Source organism: Lutjanus erythropterus, chromosome 2 (assembly GCF_056507025.1).
Source record: "Lutjanus erythropterus isolate fLutEry1 chromosome 2, fLutEry1.hap2, whole genome shotgun sequence".
Taxonomy (NCBI): domain Eukaryota; kingdom Metazoa; phylum Chordata; class Actinopteri; order Lutjaniformes; family Lutjanidae; genus Lutjanus; species Lutjanus erythropterus.
The window spans coordinates 41147879-41161764 of NC_139318.1; the positions used below are offsets into that span (position 1 = coordinate 41147879).

Here is a 13886-nt window from a genome sequence, read left to right on the forward strand (position 1 = left end):
ATTTCATAATTTTGAAAAATACAACTCATGTTGTATTTTTATTGCTGTAAATGGACCTGTCTATAAGATTTGAAGGTCTTTATTGGCAGAAATGGAATACAATATTTAGAAGTATATTTTCAAGTGTGTAATCAACTGAAAATAAAAATCATACACATACATATATACCTTAGAATCAGCCATTTATTTGTCAGTTATATTGTCCATGAAGACATTCACCTCCCCATGCTGCCTTTTAGTGTTGTTTTAAAGTATTAGAATTTAAAACAGTTAAGAATTAGTCAAACTCTCACTCATGGGTATAATCAGACTTTATTTTATAAACTTAAAGCACCACTGAAAACTTGCTTGGCAAAAATAAGAGTACATAATAAATACCTTAATTAAAATCATTCATATTTATTGCCTTATTAATCATGTCATGGGGTACTGAAGTGTTCATGTAGTCTTAAGTGCGTTATAACAGGAGTTTAGACAGGAGTCACATTACTGCTGTTAGTAATATGAGCTCAGACAGGTAATAATTATTAACCTGGTGTGATGCAGTAGTGCAACATAGTTGTTTTTGTTTTGTTTTTGTCAGGAGTATGTACCAAACCAACCAAAGTAATTAATTACTTTCAAGAAAAATAAAAAACAATGTACATTTCTTTCTTTCTTTATTGTTTCCAGTAACAACCCTAACACTGAATATCAGTGATTAAAATTCATTAATTATTGTCCTGTAAATAATGAAATATGAACTTAATCACACCATTTAAGTATAGTATAATAATTTAAGACAGCTGTGGGTGAGATAATTTCTCTGCTTGTCAGTGTTTCTGTTTTCTGTCAATGATCGGACGTCTATAGTTGAATTTCAGTATTCAAGTCTAAAGAAATGTATTTTCAGGAGAAACTGATAGTTCAGATCTCTGAATGTCTTTTGTCCAGGTGGTTTGAGGTCAGAGGTCAGGGGTTCCAGCGCAGGTCACAGATCAGGGCGATGTGGTCGGAGGGGTGAGCCACGCTGGGCAAAGCCTCGTATGTGGTGACCTCCTGGTGACTGGGCATCGGAATCACCTGCTCCACCTGCACACAGACACACACAGACACAGACACAGACACACACACACACACACACACACACACACACAGCATGTTAGCATCTTGTTTGGGTAATTATATTGACTCCTTCTCCTTTATTGAAATATTAAGTAGTATATTTTAACTACTGGACAAAAGATTTCTCCTACTTCACTGAAAAATCCCTTCTCAACCTACTGTACACCAGAGATTTAATGTTTCTACATCACACAGCCAGACTGGGAACAAGTACAGCCTTTGAGACCAACAGCGGCGTGTTTGAAAGGAAATACAGCCAGGATTCTAGCCAGGTTTGACTCCTCACATCCTACGGCGGCAACAGCTAGTAGGACAGCTAGCAGCACAACTAACACCAGCTACAGTTAACAGCAGTTAACGGTTAGCCTACTTTAGCAACAAGTGAAACTGGCTATCTGTCCATTAGGAAACTCTCTTTTATGCATTTTTATGACCAAGTCCAAATTGTACGGTTATAAAATACCGTAATAAAAGCATTTGACGGTGTAATAACACCTTTATGACAAGTAAAAAATGTGCCACTGTAATTGAGTCAATTAAAATATTAATGACACACTTGGTCTCATAACAGCCAGCATCAAAACCAATCACACATAACAGCAAAATTCTTTTAAGTGTGATCATTAGGCCTGATATGGCATGTTTATGAAATTTTTGTCTTAGTTAATGTCAAGTCATCATAAAAAAGACAATGTCAACTTTGCATTAAAAATGACATAACTGTCTGAATGACATTCAATGACAGCAGTGATATGAATTCTTAAAGCCCCCTTCATGTTCACAACACGTGTGATGGTTATGACGGTGTCATGTTAGTCTTATGCACACGTATACTTGCCAACCCCGAGACCTCCAAAATAAGGAGGCTTTTGAAACCAAAGCAGAGGGTTTTCAGGGTCCCCCCATGAAAAAGATTTAGTTTCATGAACTTTATTTTCTGCATTATGACTCTTAAAGACAGAAAATAGTAAAATAATGAATACATGTTATATTGCAAACGGATGTCTACAGATGTCCTATAACCAACACTTATTAGTTGGGAAACACAATGTGACCACAGCACATGGACATACTTGTTCCCATTTCAAATTTGATTACAATAATGCAGAAAATGAATATTGTACAGATGTTTTTCTAAGGGCATGTTAGTTGTCCTGCTCTTAGAAAAAAATTTGTCCCTTTCCTTTAAAACTTTCCATAAGAAGCAAGAATTCTTCTTTTCAAGATGCCTGAAATTCAATTCTTTCTTTGTCCTCGTACTCTCCCTTTCTCTCATCGTCTCTAACTCACTGCAAAGGATGGGTTTTATACACGCTGTACAGTGTCAGAAACAGGCTGTGATAATGAAAAGGTAAAAAAAAGTGTGCAAAATTTATCATAAGTCAGGAGAAATACAGGAGAATTGACACCTCAAGAAGAAACCAGGAAAGAGCAATGAATAAAGGGACCCTCCTGAGGAATTCAGGAGGGTTTGCAAGTATATACACACCCCTTCAAAAACAGTGTTACCACAGCAGCAGTATTAGTAGTATCAGTGTCAGTACAAGTACCTGCATGCTGTCCGGCTGGATGAAGATATAGTCCAGGCAGCCATGAAAGCCTCCCACGTAGTTGGTGTAGGCCGGCTGGCTGCAGGCGCTCAGCAGCATGGGGAAGGCAGAGAGCAGCTCCATACTGCAGGACTCCTCCGGCCCCGAGCTGCTCCAGTCCGCATGCTGCTGAGGAACCACCGCCTCAGTAACCAGCTGGAACACACCTGCAGACAGGAAGAGGAGAAAAACACATTCCCATCATAACAGGAAATGTATTTTTGAAAGCTGGGGGTAATGACATAAATGCAAGCAGAGACTGATGTTACTGTGGCCTTGAAGTCTGGTGTTACCTGAGGTGGGGCTGGAGTTGAAGTCACCACAAAAAATCAGAGGGGCTCCAGGTGCAACTTCGCTGATCACATGACTCAGGTGCTGTAGAGCCACACCCATCTGGACCAAGCGAACATTTCCTCCTTCAAGGGAAAAAAATTAGAGATGTGTTCTTGTGTTGATTGTCTCCTCTGTCATGACTCGGGTGTGTTCATACTGAAGAATAAGTTGTGTTACCTTTCGGGTGCCAGTACAGGTGAGTGTTGGCCACACACACCTTCCTGCCTGGTTTATTCAGGTCCTCAAGCACACTGACCTGCAGGGACGTGGTTTAGGAAAGAGGGTTTACAACACTAGATCTGCAACTAACACTCATTTCTATTATTGATTCTTTTCTGAATGATTCTGATTTTGTGCAGCAGGTGAACAGCAGTACCTGCAGGGCGGTGGACCTCTGCAGTATCTTGTCCCTCAGAGCGCTGTTAGCAGAAACTTTCTGCTGCAGCTCAGAATGGACGGGGTCAGAGGTCAAAGCCTCACTCAGCACGATGTCATGACAGCTCAGCAGGTGAAACTTTGACCTAAAAAGACAACATGATGTAATTTTTAATGATCTCACTTAAACCCAATTTTTGAAAGTTGAACGTCACATCAACTTAATACTGTCGTTACAAAAGATCTTTGGCTGTGAAACAAAAAACAGATGAGTCTGATCTACTTTGTGGGCAAGCAGGAAAAGCCAGTCTGATGATCTGCTTTGACGGAGATAACCAAGTAACAGTCATTTTAACTTCTTTATGCTACTTCTAAAATGTGTTTGTCAGATGGTCAAATAGCTCTTCATCAACACTCCTGCACTCAAAGAAAGACAATTAGATCAAATCCTGTGTCCGAACAGGAATGCCCAACTGTGACTGCATCGGACAACATTATTATCTCCACATTCTGGCTGCTAGCAGACCTGACCTGCGGTAGAAAGTGGCCAGTCCTTCATGCTGCTTCTCTTTGATCCTGAAAACACCGTCCAGGCCGAAGGCATCCAGAGCCGGAGTCAGACTGTCTGTGAACACCCCTAAAAAGTCCAGAGAGCATGAAGAAAGTCAGAAAGCAGACTCACATAACCAGCAGATGACAGTACTTTACAAAAAGGTGGAGACAAACTTTTTAAACATGGACTCTCATCAGCTAATGACTTGGTTTTGTTATATTCAAATTCCAAATACAAGATGTGGGCTCGAGGATTTTTTTTTTTTAATAGACCAGGATCAAGTCAGAAAGGACTCATTAAAGTTCTGCCCTTTAAGTGTGCCTAAGAACGAAAGAAATATTGCTGGAGATCATATTATAAACATTATACATAGCATTTTATTCATATGCATTACACACATTTTATGCATGTGTAATACAACAGTTAACTGCCACGTGTAATGAATGCTGACCATGCAGAGCATCAGGGACAAGCTGGAGCGTGGGGAGTTCCTGAAAGTTTCTCGTGCTTCGGCTGAGTTTAGAAAAGTTTTCACAACAAATCACGAGCCAGTTGGTCATGTGCATTACAAAAAAAAGGTAGTCTGTGAATCTTTATGTACTTATTAACTGCTGGACTCTGATGTTTCACTTGCATCACAGAGAAAATGTGTCAGAGAGGATTGCACGCCAGGCGAACCGTACCATAGAAAAACAATGGTCTTGCTGGAGACACGTTTCTAGCGGTGCACCCCGGTGTGATTGACCCCTCAGAGAGAGCTTAAAGTGACACTAGTGTCAACCTGGCGGGCTATCGCTGAAATATTGTGGACTTTGTCGGGCTGGTGCCAGGCTAGGGCTTGAGCATTATGGGCCAGGGCTGGGCTAGAACTGGAGTTTTTTTTTTTTACTTCCTGCACAAGTTACAGTGACAGAAAAAGTTCCCCAAACATGTTGACAAGCGACAACGAGATATTTGCAGCTGTGCAGGTTAATGTAAGTCAACTCACAGAAATAACAACTGTTATAAATGTCATATTTCTTTATTAACATAAACACTGCTGCAGCTTCTGTGTCGACTGAAAATGAAAAAAAAACCTTTCAGAACAAAAAAACAGTCAATTAATCTGTCATTAAAATCGTTTTCAGATCAATTACCTTTGTCAACCTCCTGCAGACAGATGATGTCAGCGTTGTATCCAGCGAGCTCCTTCTTGATCAGGTTCTGTCTGTAGTCCAGCTGCAGGGCATAGGGGGCGCAGTACGGGTAAAGCACATTCTTGGACAGTTCTGTCTGGGCGTAGACATCAGCGAGGATGTTGTACGACACCACCCTCACAGACGGCCACTCCACCTCTTTGGCAGTGTACGCGTGTCGGTTGTCGAAGGTGCACACACCTGGTCCGGCCTCCACAGCTCCCACAGAGACCAGCTCCTTAGCCACACCACTGCGGCTTCCATCTTTAGGCGTGCAGCGCAATTTCAGCCTGTAACCGATGTCCTGATTGGACGGGACGTGGACTCTTCCACATCCTACCTCTGTCCAACCGCTGTCCTGACCTGGAACTTGTGCAGCAGCTTCAGGGCTAGGACAGGAACAACAATAAAGAGATGCATAAGCACAAAGGATGTCACATAACTTCTTTAACTGAATTACAATGAATCTGAGATTGTTTCATTTGACCAAACCAGTTCTACTGGTTTGATTTACAACAACCTTGGTACTCTCTGTAGATGTACAATCCTGCTTTATTATTTTCAACCCTCTGATGACCTGAAAAAAGTTATATCTGCACTTTTGTGCCATTCTGTTCTTCTATCTTCCTAACACAGTTCAGCTCTGGTGACCCTTTTTACCATCCATTATTGTATTACACTGATTTATCTCAGCCAAACTGACCTATATGTTTGAGTAAACATGACCTTGGATAATAACCTGGCTGACGCTCGGTTTCTGGGGCAGATACCGAGTCTAAAATAATGATGATGATGATGATATATTGGCAAATAATTTCTGTAACAAAAACACAAAGTTAACAAATATTTTTTAATCCCTTTGATTGGGTTTTTAAAGAACTGTGACTAAAATATGTGTTCAGCAAGACATTTTACAGTGTAAACAAAAATTGTCAGAACTCTTTTGTGAACAAACTGTGTATGGAGAGACTGTTTCTAGATTGCCTCACATACATGTTTTACGTGCCTTTATCCTGTTTATTATTAGCCAACTTATACACACACACTAACACATACTTGATCAGTGAAAAACTTTTAATGATATTGGTCAGAAATACTAAGCTCTATTTTGGCTTAAATTCAATTATCATCATTATCTCAATTACCTCAAACACATTTCTGCATTTCTGTACTGCTGTTTCTTGTCATTTATTGGCAGAATATATGCCAATACCAGGTTATACATAGTAAATTATTATTGGTCCATCTGTTCCAAATACTTGGACAGAAACTGGGAAAAGGGAATTTGTGTATTCTGTACTCGAATATTGGCATCATCCTCATAAAAGCCAGTGTCAGGTTTTTAAAAAGTTAAAAATAAGTAAGGATTTATTGCAGAGCTGTTGTTGTACTGGTTTGCAGTATACTGCACTGCATAAACAGTCAATAACACCTACTTTTAGTCGGTGTGTTTACCTTGTGTTTGGAGTATTTTCTTTGAACCACGTGAACTCGCAGTCTTGGAGGTTTCCAAACTCCAGCTCCAGGTTGGGACAGACCGGGAACCCGGCCAGCAGCGACACCGGGAGCTCAGAGGTGGTGAAGGTGGGAGCGTTCCTCTGCACAGAGTATTTCACGTCTCCCACCTGCAGCACGGCTCCGTCTCGCCACGCCTCTGAGTTCAGCACCGTGTCGGCCACCTCCGCCCCGCCGTAGTACAGCTTCACCACGGTGGGCTCCGGAGGGGTCTCGCCCGGCTGCTGCGCCCTGCTCTTCTTGGACTTCTTCGCCTTCCCCTGGCCCTTGGAGATGCTGTTGGAGATCCGGGCCAGGACTTTGCCCAGAGCCTCGTCCTGGTCCCGCAGCATGTGCTTGTGGCTGCCGTCCAGACAGAAGGAGATGGTGAGTTTGGGCTCCCCGGGGAGACACCTCACCACCGCGGGTTCCATGGCGCCGAGCGGGCTGCGAGCTCTGGTCACAGTCCGCGAAGAGGACGAGAGCAGGCGGCGGGGAAACAGTCTGAGAGCAGCGGACAGGTGGTTCAACATAAAGTCCCCGACGGCAGGAAGTTGACAGTAGAGATAAACTAAACTACACCGGTAACGTTAACTTAACGGTCCACGGCAGGTGGGACGGTCCACTCCTGACGTCACCTTGTCGTGGAACAGTTCTACAGTGACACCGGTTAGCCACAATGCTAACCGACAAAGCTAACCTGAAGACAAAACTGGATAAATGTCGACTTTAACTGAACCTCCAGCTGACTGATTCAAAACTAAACAACAAACAGGCTTCAGAAATCAAACTGTTGTTTTAAATCATGTGGAGTGCATTATTAAATTCACTAAAGTTGGCACATATGCTGTTAGTAGCATGACTCGTAGTCTCCCGGAAGTCTTCTTCTTCTTCTGTTTTTTTTTTTTGGTGGATTTCAATACCACCTTTTAGGTGTATACTGCCACCTATCGTACTTTACAGTAGCATGCAGGCCCGTGACAAAAAAAAATACTGTGCTCTGTTAAAGGGACAGTTCACCAGAAAAAAAGAAAAACATGTTTCTTTTGGCCTGTAGATCTATTTATTTATCTAGATTATTTTGGCGTGACTTGCAGAGTTATTTAGATATCAGTCATTAGAGATGTCTGCCCTCTCTCAAATGGAAGCACATAGTGGTGCACAAAGCACCAAAAAGATCAACAACAATAAACAACACGATAGGTGCTTTGCTTTGTTATTGAGTTTTTCCAGAAAAACAAATATATATGTATATATATTATATATATGTGTGTATATAATTATTTGAGAGAAGGCAGACTTCTTTTCAGCTGATATCTCCAAGACTCTGCACCTCACACCAAAACAATCTAGATGGATAAATAGCACTACAGGTAAGAAGGAAAAAAGTATTTTTTGACTTGATCAACAATTTTACACCAAATATCAATTAAAACTATTTTATTGAATTCAAAGTGATTTTATTGCTACCACAGAGTCTATCGAGTCAAAATTGCACATTTCATACAACAAGTGTAATGTGATTCAATTATCAGAATTTCATCTGTCATTCATAGTAACGCAGCTTTATTAAATACTTGATTCTGATTGGTCAATTTACAACATTCTGTGATGTCATATTCTGTTTGTGTCAATAAAGCTATTTGAATTTGTTGCTATGGAAATGTGGAATGTCTTTGATCTTCAAGACATCAAAGGCAACAAGCTATGATGTCACAGTCTGGAACCCTGTGTTAGGACCTTCCTGTACACACGACAGACAGAATCCCAGCCGCGTTTCACACAACACAAGTGTCCCGTTCCACCGTCGAGTCGAGTTTATTGCGTCTACAGACAAACACACAACCACAGTACAGACAACACCAGTCTATATCTGAAACCCAACCGTCTTAAAGAGACTATTCCATCTTTTACAGACACTAAAAGTCCACTACAGATACATGCCTTCAGTAAACAACAGCAGTGTATCACAGACATCTACAGTTGGTAACACACAACCACAGTATTCAAGAAACACTTCGATGGAGCCAAGAGACCCCACACACAATCCAGGGTACAACCCTGAAAATCCTCGTCAACACCGTCCAAGAGTCTTCGTCAACTATAAACTGAAGATAAGCCAGTTGGAGCAGCTCTTGGAGATTAAAGCGGAAAATTACCGCGCTCAAAATCAAAAGCACCAAAGGATCATCAGATCACAGAGGGCAGAAATACGCTCTCTCCACATAGACCTTGTTTCCAAAATGGATGACTTGGATACCATCAGGTACAACAAGTATGAGGAGAAGCTAAATTTTGAAGCAACACTGAAGAAGGAGAAGCAAAAGTTCTCAGAGCTGAAAGATCAGATGCTCAAAGTCCAGGAAGAGAAGCAGAGGAGTGTTGCACTGCAGAATGAGTTGCAGCAGAAGGTAGAGCAGCTGCAGACAGAGAATGCAAAACTGCAACTCTGTGGAAAATGTGAAAAATATGAAGAGCTAATAGACAAAGAGAAGGATGAGAAGGACCGTCTTTCTCAAGAGCTCAACAAGGCCAAAAATGAGCTGTTGAGAATCGAAGCTGACAGTCTTCGAACCTACAAATCTTGCCTCCAACAGTCCGTCGATATGCGGTATAAGTTCATGGCAGACCTTGCTGAGACAAACCTGAGCTGGAAGATGAAAGTCAACAAGGTGCGGGCAGAGAAAAAAGAACTTCAGGAGCTCTGTCTGAAACCAAACCACACAAGAAAAGGTTTCCTGTGCCACAAGACCAATGTTAAGACTAAACAGACAAAAGCAGAGAAAAAGATCCATATGAAACGTCAAAGAATTATAAAGAAAAAGAAGAATAAGAAAAACAATCTCTCTCAGGAGCTCAAAGACACCAAAAATGAGCTATCCAACACCGGAGCTGTCCAAAGCTCCAAAAACATGTTTCAGTTATTCAACACTGAACACAAGGAAATCAGAGAGGACGTGTCCTGTGAGACAACAGTGGAACAGCCACCGGCAGACCAGGTAAGACTGGCCGTGGAAGGACAGAACTATGAGACGGCAGTTACCCTGCTGGAGGAAGGAAAGGAAATCAAAAACAAAACAAAAGAAGAGAAGAAACTACAAGAAGGGGAAAAGGACATTAAACAGAAAGCAAAGGAGGAGAAAGAAGAAATGAAACGTAAAGCAGAGGAGGTGAAAAAACAGAAAGAAAGAGAAGAGAAGGAAAGTAAAGAGAAAGCAAAGCAAGAGGAAGAAGAAATGAAACGTAAAGCAAAGGCTGAGAAAAAACAGAAAGAAAGAGAAGAGAAGGAAAGGAAAGAGAAAGCAAAGCAAGAGGAAGAAGAAATGAAAAGTAAAGCAAAGGATGAGAAAAAACAGAAAGAAAGAGAAGAGAAGGAAAGGGAAGAGAAAGCAAAACTGGACGAAAAAGAAATGAAACGTAAAGCAAAGGCTGAGAAAAAGCAGAAAGAAAGAGAAGAGGAGGAAAGTAAACAAAAAGCAAAGCAAGAGGAAGAAGAAATGAAACGTAAAGCAAAAGATGAGAAAAAACAGAAAGAAAGAGAAGAGAAGGAAAGGGAAGAGAAAGCAAAACTGGACGAAAAAGAAATGAAACGTAAAGCAAAAGATGAGAAAAAACAGAAAGAAAGAGAAGAGAAGGAAAGTAAACAAAGAGCAAAGGAAGAGGAAGAAGAAATGAAACGTAAAGCAAAGGATGAGAAAAAACAGAAAGAAAGAGAAGAGAAGGAAAGTAAACAAAAAGCAAAGGAAGAGGAAGAAGAAATGAAACGTAAAGCAAAGGATGAGAAAAAACAGAAAGAAAGAGAAGAGAAAGAAAGGGAAGAGAAAGCAAAACTGGACGAAAAAGAAATGAAACGTAAAGCAAAGGATGAGAAAAAACAGAAAGAAAGAGAAGAGAAGGAAAGTAAACAAAAAGCAAAGGAAGAGGAAGAAGAAATGAAACGTAAAGCAAAGGATGAGAAAAAACAGAAAGAAAGAGAAGAGGAGGAAAGTAAACAAAAAGCAAAGGAAGAGGAAGAAGAAATGAAACATAAAGCAAAGGATGAGAAAAAACAGAAAGAAAGAGAAGAGGAGGAAAGTAAACAAAAAGCAAAACAAGAGGAAGAAGAAATGAAACGTAAAGCAAAGAAAGAAAAGAAAAGACAGAAAGAAAGGGAAGAGGAGGAAATGAAACAGAAGGCAAATGAAAAACAGTAAGTGCCCCCCCCCCCCCCACAGAAACACCGCCATCTTGTTTTTGTGTGATTGATATGTTCTCCATTTGTCTGTGTGGTTTTTCTCCCGGTGCTCAGGTTTTGTCCCACAAAAAACAAAAAAACCCCAATCAATTAATAATTTGGCTGCTGGTGGTGGTTCTAATGCAGAGCAACACCAGCTACTTCCATCTCCACTTCACCTCACCTCCTCTCCCTCCACCTTCTCCCCATTCATCCGTCCATCATTCCTCCCTCACCCCCACCTCTATCCTCACCTCCTCTACCCCCCCTGACCCCACCCCCCGATTCCTCATCCCCCAGCCTACAACTCCAAAAAAGCACATGCTGGACACTGCAGCGCCACAGAAACACCTCCATCTTGTTTTTGTGTAGTTAATGTGATCTCCAGCTGTCTGCGTGGGTTTTACTCCTGGTGCTCAGGTTTTGTCCCACAAAAAATTTATAAAATAAAATCAATTAATCAATTAATAAGTAGGCTGCTGGTGGTGGTTCTAATGCAGGGCAACACCAGCTACTTCCATCTCCACCCCTTCACCTCACCTCTTCCTCCACCTTCTCCCCATTCATCCGTCCATCATTCCTCCCTCACCCCCACCTCCTCTACCCCCCCTGACCCCACCCCCCGATTCCTCATCCCCCAGCCTACAACTCCAAAAAAGCACATGCTGGACACTGCGGCGCCACAGAAACACCTCCATCTTGTTTTTGTGTAGTTGATGTGATCTCCAGCTGTCTGTGTGGGTTTTACTCCTGGTGCTCAGGTTTTGTCCCACAAAAAAAAAAAAAATTTCAATAAAAATTCAATCATATTTCTGCATGTGTCTGCCTCTTTGAATCAACATACATGGTATAAATACATCTGTGCTGGTATCTGAAATCAAACACTGTTTTTTTTTATTATTGATGGTTTAAACAAAACTAAAGTCCTATAATGGACAGAATCAATAGATAATTCCAAATGGTATATGACAGAAGCTGGTTCTGTAACAGTTACAGGTGAAATCTAACTAAATAAATTCACCTAACTGTAATTAAGTACAAGTTTGAGGTATTTGTACATTACTTTGCCCATCAGTCACTTTTGAATTCTTTCTATATTTCTAGGTATATTGTACTTGCAGTATATTTATTTATCTGTCAGCTACAGCTACAAATTTAGATTTAAGATGAAATAACATATACATTCATGAAATACGACACATTATAAAGATCATAAAAATCAGTTGTGTCTCCTCATCATGATTCAGATGATTTTGAGAACATCTCACATGGTTTCATTTTGGTAACTGTTCAAGACCCAAGGAGGTCAAAATAGATCATACTGTGTCCAAAATATAAAGATTTTGTGTATTACTAGTATTCTTTAAAGGTTCTACAAGGAGTTTTTAACTGGTTATGAAACAGTCTCAGTTTAATACTGATGCCTCTATTTGACCTACGGTAAACGAGACCGTCACTGAGAAGATTGGTTATATCATTTTATCTTAATTCCTGCTACTGGGTTGAATAATAGAGGTCACCAGAATTAAAAAAAAGAAGGTTGGGAACCACTGGGCTAATCTAGCTAACTGTAAATAGTTAAGTGATAATGCAGACGCACTTTATATTAGCCCACTTATTACAAAGGTACTTATGATTTGGCACAAAATCTTAGTTTAAAAAATATTTTATTCAATTGAAAGTGATTTTATCGCTCTTTCAGGGTTTATGATCCATATTATGCATCCACAGCAACGGTCTGTTGTTCATGGTTAATGTGACGCTTACATATGAAGCCAAATAATTTCTTTCAAGTGTCCCTCAACACAGTTTTTTATGATTTTGTTTAACATGGTTAAACAGGAAGTTCACTGGACTTTGAAGTACATTTGACATAGTTCTTTAACACCTGACGTTTTAGAGCAGGGGTATTCAACTAAAATTCAAAGAGGTCCAGTTAGAGAAAATTTCCTAAAGCGAAGGTCCGGAACATCATAATGTCTAACTTGTGTTATGATCTAGAGTGATATATACTGAAGTAGTGTAGTAGTTGTATGCAGACATCTCTGCGACTGATATCTCCAGAACTCTGCAACTCACTATTAATCCAGAGGGATAAATAGCACTCCAGGTGAGAGAAAAAATGTATAGCCTATTTTGAGGGTGAATTGTTCCTTTAAAAGTGCGACAGTACTAATTTTTAGGATTACAAAACTGTCATGACACTCTCTACATGTATCCCTGCCAGCCACCAGACAAAGTTAACCAGTTAAAAACTCCTTGTTAAAGCTTTAATGGTTATATATTAGCTGCACGTATGCATATGATATTAGAATAAAGAAATATAAAGCAAACACATAAGTATACAAATTTAAAAATAAAAAATATCATCCAATGAACAACAGCAGCTGCTGTAATTTTTATTTAGATCATTTTACTTTTGACATTATATTTTGTGGTTATTATTGTGGAAACACTACCGCCTTTGTCCGCATGGATGTCCAAAGTCAACACAGTAATAATTTCAGTGCAGCTGAATAGTACGAATTTTTATTTTATTGTGTTTCTTTTTGCAATAAAATGATTTATAATGGGTAAATTTGATTTCTTTCTAGCAAAGCCAGTTTATGATCGGCTGTCAGCACATTTAGAGTAGAGGAACAGCCCATTACAAAGATTTGGGAGAATGGACAATTTCAAATGAAATGGAATGATTAAAAAAACAAAACAGACCTGCAATAACTCTGTTACTGTGAAAAGAAGCAGGATACAATATGCTTTCATTCTAAAAAAAAAAAAAAAATACTGGATTATTTCACAGTTTTGTTGTCATATTTTTGGTCTCTGTTTATTCCCAATTATTTCTTTAATAATATCTTATTTGTTTGTGTTTCCACCACTTCTTAAAGGCATTCTTACTTCTGTTCACAGAGCCTGTAAATGCCCCCACATGTCTCTAAGCTTACTTGTTCAGCTGAAATTGAATTTTCCATTGGGTGCACACGAGGCCGACTAGTCTGAGTGGATAACAGCAAGCATTACTTACTGTGACGAGGAGGAGTTTTAGCATC

At 40.1% G+C, this 13886-nt stretch overlaps 1 protein-coding gene across 1 annotated transcript; it reads right to left on the reverse strand.

Annotated features, from left to right (window-relative positions):
* Nucleotides 1-660: 660 nt before the first annotated feature.
* On the reverse strand, nucleotides 661-7876 carry pde12 (phosphodiesterase 12). Its single transcript, XM_084740083.1, has 8 exons — nucleotides 6585-7876; nucleotides 5091-5518; nucleotides 3933-4038; nucleotides 3403-3547; nucleotides 3204-3282; nucleotides 2987-3109; nucleotides 2655-2860; nucleotides 661-1071 (listed from the first exon to the last, which is right to left on the reverse strand). Exons 1-8 carry the CDS (start codon nucleotides 7154-7156, stop codon nucleotides 952-954), a joined length of 1779 nt encoding a protein of 592 aa, XP_084596209.1. The 5' UTR covers nucleotides 7157-7876; the 3' UTR covers nucleotides 661-951.
* Nucleotides 7877-13886: the final 6010 nt, after the last annotated feature.

What these genes read in the sequence shown, in the direction of transcription:
- pde12 (XM_084740083.1), bottom strand. Translation starts at nt 7,156, where the DNA reads ATGTTGAACCACCTGTCCGCTGCTCTCAGACTGTTTCCCCGCCGCCTG. An exon ending in CTGGCCACTTTCTACCGCAG is followed by an intron (nt 3,548 to 3,932) that starts GTCAGGTCTGCT and finishes TTGTCTTTTTAG; the next exon opens with GTCAAAGTTTCACCTGCTGA. An exon ending in AGAGGTCCACCGCCCTGCAG is followed by an intron (nt 3,283 to 3,402) that starts GTACTGCTGTTC and finishes ACGTCCCTGCAG; the next exon opens with GTCAGTGTGCTTGAGGACCT.